The 9,440-nt window shown below is 55.8% G+C and overlaps 1 protein-coding gene across 1 annotated transcript; it reads right to left on the bottom strand.

The window, feature by feature from the left end:
• Nucleotides 1–230: 230 nt before the first annotated feature.
• On the bottom strand, nt 231–7,849 carry LTBR (lymphotoxin beta receptor). Its single transcript, XM_043440036.1, has 10 exons — nt 7,497–7,849; nt 7,280–7,376; nt 6,902–7,027; nt 6,658–6,810; nt 6,191–6,287; nt 5,967–6,058; nt 2,662–2,769; nt 2,324–2,349; nt 1,397–1,625; nt 231–1,120 (listed from the first exon to the last, which is right to left on the bottom strand). The coding sequence occupies exons 1-10, from the start codon at nt 7,611–7,613 to the stop codon at nt 879–881; spliced, it is 1,287 nt and encodes a 428-aa protein (XP_043295971.1). The 5' UTR covers nt 7,614–7,849; the 3' UTR covers nt 231–878.
• Nucleotides 7,850–9,440: the final 1,591 nt, after the last annotated feature.

Here is a 9,440-nt window from a genome sequence, read left to right as displayed (position 1 = left end):
GTGAGGGCTGCATAAGGTAGGGTTGCATGGCATTGAGAACACTGACTGCCACATTGTCAGAGATTGTTGGCCAATACTGTCTTCACCTGAATTCCATATACCAGCCTCTCGCACAAATATCTCGTGGGATTATAGCTGATAACATTTTATATTCCATAATTTTGACCTGTGCCTTTGACATGGCCCCAATGAAATCGTGTTTCTCTATAAATCCCAAGGAAATCAATGGCCTAGGTCTCAATCTCCTCTTTATTTGTATGTGGGTACAGTTCATAAATATACTCACCAATTTTTTCCTCCCCATCCAAAACTCGCCCTTATACCTCGAACCCCACCCAAGCCCTTGGTTAGAGAGACTCGCTTTCCTGTCGAGGAGGGGAGGGTGGGTGGTCCTCCTTGTCACTCCGGCTTCTTGTTGGGTCTCTCTCCGTCCACTGAAGTGTGGGCCCTCAAAGGGCCTCTGAAGCTTGGGAATGTTGAGCACCATGACTCTGCCAGGGGGGTCTCAGTCTTTGAGTGACTGTGTGGCTGGCTCTGTTCCCTGCCAGGCCTGGGATTCAAATGCCTGGGGGCAGTGGTTAGGGTCACACGCACTGTCCATGCCTGAGGCCGAGCCGGTGCAGCCCCAGTGGGCAGGGAGTCTGCAGGGAAGTCCTGGGCCTGCTCAGGTGGCCTTGAGAGTCCTGCCGGGGCGCCGTTCCCAGCCAGCGCCGGCCCTGCTCTCAGAGAGGCAATGTCTGAGTCCTGGCCCCTCAGGGTCCAGCTCTTGGGGCCCTTCCCAGGCCCTCAGTCAGGCCTGTGCGGGGAGGGCGGCCTCCCTTCTCCTGGCTCCTCCAGACACCATCCAGCATGGCTGACGCTTTGGGTTCTTGGCCGTGTCAGAGGGCATAGCACCCCAGTGTCTCTGTCTCAGCCAGGTGCCAAGCCTTGCCATCCTCCTGGTAGGGCATGGAGAACCCAGGAGGGCGGGGGGCACCCTCTTCGGGGATGGGGTATGGAGGCTCTGGGGGAGCGGGGGGGTCTCCGGGGCCCCGGGCTCCCCCCAGGACCGGCCCGTTGTAGATGTAGATGTTGCCGGTGACCGTCATAGAGCCGCCGGTGACATGAATGCCGTTGGTGCCTGTGGGAAGGAAGGCAGAGTGAGGGGCCGAGGCGTCAAGGCTGAGGGGGGCCGCCGCGCGTTGCCAGCACGGGATTCCCCAGGGCCCCATCCACCATCTCCCCTTTCCTCCTTCTCCATGCTCTTTGGTTTCCTGAGCTGTGTTCATTCCGTTTTCTTGGTTTTCAGTCTCGTCCCTTCTCTGTAGTCAGGACACTGGCTGTTGCCATCTCCTCTTTTCTGCTCGGCTCACATGCTCTCCCCCTGCCCGCCCTCCCTCCCTGCCCCCCTTCTCACCGTGGGCCACCTGGCCTTGTTCTGGGGGCTCAACATCCAGGTCTCTGGCCTGGCTCAGGGGACTCTGCTGTTGGAGCACCTCTTCCTCCAAATTCGGGTTCGCTGGGACGCCGGCCGAGGCCAGGGTCAAGTCTCCAGGGGTGGGCAGAAGTGGCTTTACCAGGTCAGGAACATGTGTGTTGAACCTTGGGGGCTCCCAGTTTCCATCAGCAGGATTTGATTCCTCTCCCTGCAGGACAGAGGCCGAGAACCAGCCAAGGACGGGGGCCTCAGACTACCTTTCTTTAATTCCCATCCCCACCCTGTGCCTAGGCAGCTCCATACCCTCCTCAACAAGCTTCCTGCCTCAGGGCCTTTGCACTTGACATTCCTCTTCCTGGAGCACTTTCCCTGCTACATCCTGCTACAGTCGGGCCCTCTGTTTTCTTCAGCTCTCTGCTCAAATATCAGCTGATCACAGAGGCTCTCTCTGTCTACTCTAAGATAGTATACCCTCACTGCTTGCCACTGCCACTGTCCCCCCCGCCCCACCATGCTTTATTTAGCATTTAGGCTCAGTTGCTCAGTCGTGTCTGACTCTTTGCGACCCCATGGACTGTAGCCCACCAGGTTCCTCTGTCCACGGGATTCTCCAAGCAAGAATACTGGAGTGGGTTGCCATTTCCTTCTCCATATTTAACAGTTGTCACCACCTAATACATAGTCGTCTATCTTTATCCTTGCTCCACTGGTATGAAACTCTGGGAGGGTAGAGACTTTGCTTTGCTCACTGCTATTTCCATAGTGCCTGGCACACCCCGGGCTCAATAAATTATTAGTTGAATGATTAAATGGATGTCGAAGCTGCAGATTCTTTTCCTGCCTGCCCCCCACCCCTGTTCCTCTGTCTCCTGCCCCTCCTTGCTGCCTCCCTAGCCTCCCCATTACCTCTGGGTGCCTCTTGAGCAGGGATCCTGGAATAGAAAATGAAATGGTAGGCCTCAGACCCCCAGGCTTTCCCCTCCACACCCCACGCCACAGTATAGCACTGCCCACCCTGGGTTCCCAGAATGATCAGTCTGTCATTACCCTTATCTTCAGCCTCAGAGTGAAGGGGCTGGTTAGATGTGATGTCTGCGTTGGGGACAAGTGCTGGATGTCTTGAGGGTGTGAAGGGGCAGAAGTGTAGGCCCTGAAGGAGCTGAATATTCCCTCCAGCCCCCGGCCCCATCTGGATGCGCACAGACCCAGGCAGACATCCCTGCCGGCCTCTGAGTCTTTCCTACCCAGCTTTCTGCAGAGAGAGGGGTGGCTCTTCCAGGTGTAGATGAAGACGGTGGTGAGGAGCAGAAACAAGACCAGAGGCAGCACGATGGCCAGCATTAGCATCGTTCCTGGAGGACAGCAGACAGGACGAGGTGTGAGGACCCGAGGAGAGCAGTGGGTGGGTGGGGCAATTAGGGAGCAGCTCTCCAGTTCTCAGGCCACCCAGATGGAAAATGGGGAGCAGGCTTCCCCTCCTGCTACTGCCACTGCTCAGTCCTGTCCGACTCTTTTCAACCCAGGCTCCTCTGTCCATGGGATTTTCCAGGCAAGAATATTGGAGTGGGTTGCCATTCCCTACTCCAGGGGATCTTCCTGACCCAGGGATGGAGTCTCTTACGTCTCCTGCCTTGGCAGGCGGATTCTTTACCACTTGTGCCACCTGGGAAGTTCTTTCCCCTAGTAGACCCACTGCAGTTCCTAAAGGAGGAGTTGGAGAAACTTCCCTTGGGTTACAGAGACGGGGCACGGAGCCTGACAGGGGTGGGGGGTACACCCCTCACCGAGAACCAGGAGAATCAGGAGGCTCTGCCTCGGATGGAGATGTTTGGGGCGAGTGTGGTTGGCCACCGGCGCAGGGCAGCCCTGTGGATGAGGACTGGCACTTGGGCTGGAAATGGGAGTGGGAGGCAGTAGGGGAGGGTGGGCTTGGGGTTGTGAGCAGACTCAGGCTACAGGGTAAAGCCATGTTTCTGCAGATTTGACTGTCTGACAACAAGATATACAGCAGTAGGAGCTGAACCTGTCCTTCTGTAGCCATGGGAGTGTTTACAGGGGTGACAGAGTCGGTGTCCCAGCTGCTGAACTCTGCCTGTTTTGGCTGCCTGGATGAGGGGGGCTGCTGGATGTCCACTGGCTTGCTTGGGGCAGCTCCAAGGAGTGGGAGGGGAGGGGAGGCTGGGCTTCTCAGGCGTCCGTGTATAGCCATGGGCAACCGTTGTCTTCCTGTGGGCCTTGTGCTGCCATTGACAGCATGGGTCCACTGTGCCAGCCACTTTTTCTCTCACCTGCTCCTGCGGCAACGCAGGAGGACTTGGACACTGGGAGTTCACCCTTGGTGATCCATCTAATTCTGTGGCCTAAGTGAGTCCAGAATGGGAGGTGTGGGGAAGAATTAGACCGAGGGTCTTGGACACCTGGGTTCCTGCCCAGTTGTGTGTTTTCCATCTACAAAATGAGGAGATTAGCTTACGTACTCTCTGAAAGTCCAGCTCTAAATACCAATCTGAGAATTACAGAGCCAAGGACATGAAGACCTATTAGCATCAAAAGATGTGTGCTTCCAAAGAAGCATATATTCAGAAGTGTTGCACGGATATGCCAGCTGATGGGAAGGATGGGGGGAAGGGATAGTTCAGGACTTTGGAATGGACACGTACGCATGGTTATATTTAGAATGGATACCCACCAGGGACCTACTGTATAGCACAAGGAAATCTGCTCAATGTTCTGTGGCAGCCGGGATGGGAGGGGAGTTTAGGGGAGAATGGGTATATATATATATGACTGAGTCCGTCTGCTGTGCTCCTGAAACTATCACAACATCACTAATCAGTTCTGGTGGTGGCGGTTTAGTCGCTCAGTCGTGTCTGACTCTTTAAGACCCCATGGACTGCAGCCCACTAGGCTCCTCTGTCCATGGGAATTCCTAGGCAAGAATACTGGAATGGATTGCTATTTCATTCTCCAGGGAATCTTCCCAACCGAGGATTGAACCCAGGTCTCCTGCATTGCAGGCAGATTCTTTACCAATCCAGCCACCAGGGAAGCCCCGTTAATCAGCTATGGTGGTGGTTTAGTTGCTAAGTCATGTCCGACTTTTGCGACCCCATGGACTATAGCCTGTGAGTCTCCTCTGTCCATGGGCTTCTCCAGGCAAGAATATTGGAGTGGGTTGCCATTTCCTTCTCCAGGGGATCTTTCCAGCCCAGGGATTTAACCCAGGTCTCCTACATTGCAGGCAGATTCTTTGCCAACTAAGCTATGAGGGAAGCCCTAATCAGCAATACCCCAATACAAAAGAAAAAAGAAAATAAAAAGCCAATCATTTTTGATACACAGTTAAAAATTAATAATAGAATGTAAAAAAGGTTATGATATAGTTGGATGAAAAATTAAGTTACAAACATTCAAATGACTCCACTTTTAGAAAAAATGTGTTTTTTTTTCTATTGTGTGGAAAAATGTCAGGGAAGATATATTCAAGTGTTGCGTGGATATGCCAGCTGATGGTTCTGCAGGTGAGGTTTAGTTTTGTTTATCTGAATTTTCTAATCTTCTACAGTCTGCATGTATTATGGCATGGGTTTTGGAGTAAGAAAGACCTAGAACAGGTCTTCCTAATACCAACTACCACATGGGTGATCTTGGGCAAGTCACCTAACCTCTCTGGGCTTTGGTTTCCTCATCTGTCAGTAAGGATAACAACAGGACTATTTCACAGGATCGTTATGAGGTTTAAATGAGTTAGTGAAAGTCAAGTCCACAGAGTGTCTGACGCACTAGCTCTTATTAAATGGAAGCTATGATTATCAACGCTCAGCCATTTTTTAAAATTAGGGAAATAAACTTTCCCCTGATTGATAACAATGACAGTCATTAGAAACATCCTATAATTCTCTATAGGGCTTCCCCGGTAGTTCAACAGTAAAGAATCCGCCTGCAATGCAGGAGACGCAGGTTCTATCCCTTGGTTGGGAAGATCTCCTGGAGGAGGGCATGGCAACCGACTCCAGTACTCTTGCCTGAAGAATCCCATGGACAGAGAAGCCTGAGGGCTATGGTCCACTGGGACACAACGGTAGCGACTAAGCACGAGCATGCATAATCCTCTTTCAAGCAAGGAAAGCAATAATTCCACAGAAAAGACCAAGAAAGCATCAAATGTAGAATCTTCTCTCTAGTGATGGAAGGTGTAACCTACTATACTCAGTAACTGGGTTATGTGAGGGTGGCATGTCCAAAATGATGACAGTGATATCAGGTACAGTTATATCTATATCTATATATCTGTAGTTTATATCTATATCTATGTCTCTGTGTAGATGTAATATTGTATGTAACTTTTAAGTTATATGTAGAACATATAACTTTAAAAGTACATGTATGTGTGTGTAAGTAACCTGGCCCAGGGATACGCCATTGTTTCTTTGAGGAGCTTCTTCTTGCAGCTCTGAGAGGAAAGGGTTCATCATTTCCCTGTTTTTTTTAGGTGGGTGGAATTAAGGCATGTTCCCAGATGCCCCTCCCCATGCCCCTGGGCCCTCACCTGGCACGTTGGGGGGCTCTTGTGGATTTCTGCAGCTGGTATCAGACTGGGCGGTGCCCGGGGCTTCCTCCACGAGGCCCTGGTCCTCACACCTGTGGAGGAAAGAGCCCAGCTCAGGGAGGCTCCCAGCTGGGAGTGGAGTTGGTCTGTGGAGCTGAGCATGAGGTGGACTGTCATCGGCTGGTGCTGGGAGGGCGGGAAGAATGCAAACCAGGCACGCTCACCTTGTGTGGGGCTGGCAGCGGGCGGTGGGAGAGGAGGCGTTCTGGAAGTGTCCAGCTTTACAGGGGACACAGTTGCTGTTAGCCTCCGTGACTTCATCTGGCAGGAGAGAAGCGCGGGGCAATCAGGGTGAGTGGGCACAGGGGGCTTCTGTCCAGCCGTGGGCTTCTGTGATGCCTGCTGGATGGCCCCCTCCCCACCCACCCTCCCCAGTCTGTACTCCGCAGCATCTTTCCTTTTCTCCCCATTGCCCAGCTTCCTCTCAGTGCTGGGAGGACCTCGAACCCTGCACCATCCCAACTCCATTTCTCTGCAGGTTCCATCTGTGAGCCTTTCTCAGGGAGGGAGAAGCATTTTATTACACAGAGAACTAGCCATCTGGGGCGTCACCATGGACACAGCACCCTGCACCCATTCAAGAGCGCCCGCCCAGCCTCCTTCCCACCCTCTGCTGCCAGTGACCTCTGACCTTTGAGCTCGGCTTCGGTGCCAGGCGGGCAGTTGGAGAGTGGCTCGCAGTGCTCACACTCAGAGTTCCAAAAGACGCAGTACATCCCCGGCTGGCAGTGGCACTGGGTCTTGCGGTCGCTAGTGCAAGGCATGATCTCCACGAAGCCCAGCACTGCAGGGGTGATGGGGGGGGGTGCTCGGCCCAGTGGCTGCACTCCAGGACATCCCAGCCCCCCACCCCCACCCCGGAACACCCCACTCACTCTTGTCACAGGGGCGGCACAGCTGGCAGAAGGAGAGATGGTTCCAGTGCTCGTTGTACGAATTCTCGGGGCACGTGGCACAGATGGTGTTCTGGTGGCGGCTACATTCGGTGGAGACGTATGTGCCTGGGTTGTGAGCGGGGCAGGAGGACAGTCAGGGGACTGGGGTTCCCACGGTGCCCTCTGCTGCTCGCTACGTGACCCTGGGCCTGTCCCGGTGCCTACATAGGATGGCCGGCCAGTGTCTCTCGCTCTCTGTTTCTGCCAGCTGATTTCCCTGGGAGCTGGTGTCCGGTGTCTATCCGAGGCAGCCAGGCGGGCTGGAGCCCCCTGTACCCCGCCTCCCCATCCCAGACTTCCTCTGGCCCCGTCTCTCACCTGGGGGGCAGCGGGAGCAGCAGAGGCGATGCTTGGACTCGTAGTATTCGTTTTCCTGGTCTCCGCAGCTTTGGTTCTCCGTGTGGTATGGGAGCCCCTTCAGGAGGAGATGGAATCAGGGGGGTGAATTATTCAGGGGTCAGCTGGGAGGAGCAGAGGGACATCAGAGAGGATGGCCCATACCCCCTCTCCCCTAGCCAAGCCCGCCCCCACCTACCTGCATGGGCGCCCCCCTCACCAGCTGGGGCTGGGATGCGGCCAGGAGACCCCAGACGCCCAGGATGAGTAGCCCCCAGGCCAGGCCGCGGTGGGAGGTGGCCCACGGCAGGCGCATGGCGGCCAGTCAGCCTGCCAGCCGAGCAGATGGATGGAGGCCTGGGAGGGAGGTGGAAGCCTGGACGTCCGGGCCAGTGGTGGCAGAGCCCGGAGGCTGGGACAGGACTTGACGGACGCACCCCGGGGGCCGGAGTGGCCGGGCCTGGCCTGGCCTCCAGGGCTCCAGCGCCAGCGCCGGGGCTCAGGAAGTGGGAGTGGAGGGCCGGCGCGGGGCGGGGACAGGGAGCCGCTGGAGCCCGGGCGGCCTCTGTCGCAATCGGGAAGAGGAACAGGCTTGGCTGGCCGACGACGCAGGGCGGGAGGGGCGGCCGGGAAAGCACGTGAGGGCAGCAGGGCCGGAACCGGGGCCTCCTCCCTTCTCCGCAGGCCTGACTGGAGAGGAGGACGCAGGCCAGGCTGGGCCGGCTGGTGGGAAAGGGGTGGCGGAACCAGCGGATGATCCTCGGATGGTCACTTGGGAGCCCGGCTGGGGCAGAGGGGACCCGGGAACAGATGGAGTTCCAGACAGAGCTGTGTCTGACCAGATCTGAAAAAATGGATGGGCTTGGGACTGTCAGACTTGGAGGGTGCAGAGACCCACAGGGAGCCACGGACAGCCAGCCAGACCAGCATCTGGGAACCAGAAGTCCCTCTTGGCAGACTTGCTGGACTCCTGGGTTCCCACCCTGTTGTATGAATTTTTAACATAAACTGCAAAAGAGTTGCCCCCCGCCCTTCCTCTGAGTCAAACCAACCCACAGAGCGGAGGGCACATGTCACCTAGGAGACACTCCAGAGGGTACAGCAGCCCCTGCCCTTCCCCCCGCTCCACCCCCATGTCCTCAGAGAACGCGGGGATGTGAAGACCGAGTTCCCATGGTCAGGGTGGCCAGGCCGGGGCTGGGCAACCACCCCCCTCAGCCCTGAGACCTCACCTTGGAGCCTTCGGATCCCTGAGCTGACAGCCTGCCTGTCCAGGCCTCTCACCTTAAGGATGAGGACCCTGAGGGCAGGATGCCATGTAAAAGAGACTAGGATTTCAGGAGGGCTTGGTCTGGCCCCTGCCCTGTTTCTTCCTACCATTTCCCTGCAATTCATTAAGGCATCCTCGCCCTCCCCCGCCCACGCCAGGGAGTCTGGTTTCCACGTTTCCGTGCTCCTGGCTAACTCCCACCTGTCACTGAGGCTCACCTGGGCTTGGGGAGGCACCCCACCCTGGGCTGCCCAGCCACTCTGCCCAGACCCCTCCCGTGGCCCGATGCTTATCATCCGCTGGCCACTGGCCTTTCGTGCTTGGCAACAGCCTGCCATGGAACTGCAAGTCTGGGTTCTGGGAGCTTTGCACGGAGTCCGGTATGGACCACGTGGCCAGGACATATTTATGGACTAATCTGATGATACCTTGCCCACGTCACATAGCCAGTCCATGGCAAAGTGAGCCTAGAGTCTGGGCTCCAGATGTCTGGGTCCTAGCTCAGTCCAGCAACTGCCTCCTCATGACTCAGGGGAGCCCCTTAAGGCATGAGTGGTTGACTCGCTGGGCACATATCCTTACCCTGGTTGGTCTGACTGGCTGGACAGGCTCCTTGTGGAGAAGCATGGGAGCCCTGGGCAGGGGTGCATCTATGGGGTCAGGGGAATCACAAAAGAGTGAACTGGCCTGCCTGAGTTCTAGATACCTCTCTTCTCTCCTGGTACAGGCCCAGGACTCGTATTCTTCCAGTGAATGTTCTGGGCTGCCCCGGGGGGAAGAAGTGTCAGAACGGGCATGCATGGCTCAGGTCTAGGAAATGGAGACTGGGACTGGAGCAATTAAATGCAGAAAGATATGTGTGCGTTTTGACTT

This window comes from Cervus canadensis, chromosome 21 (assembly GCF_019320065.1).
Source record: "Cervus canadensis isolate Bull #8, Minnesota chromosome 21, ASM1932006v1, whole genome shotgun sequence".
In the NCBI taxonomy this organism is placed as follows: Eukaryota; Metazoa; Chordata; class Mammalia; order Artiodactyla; family Cervidae; genus Cervus; species Cervus canadensis.
The sequence above is the reverse complement of the archived record's forward strand: the minus strand, read 5'-3'. Positions and strand labels throughout refer to the sequence as shown.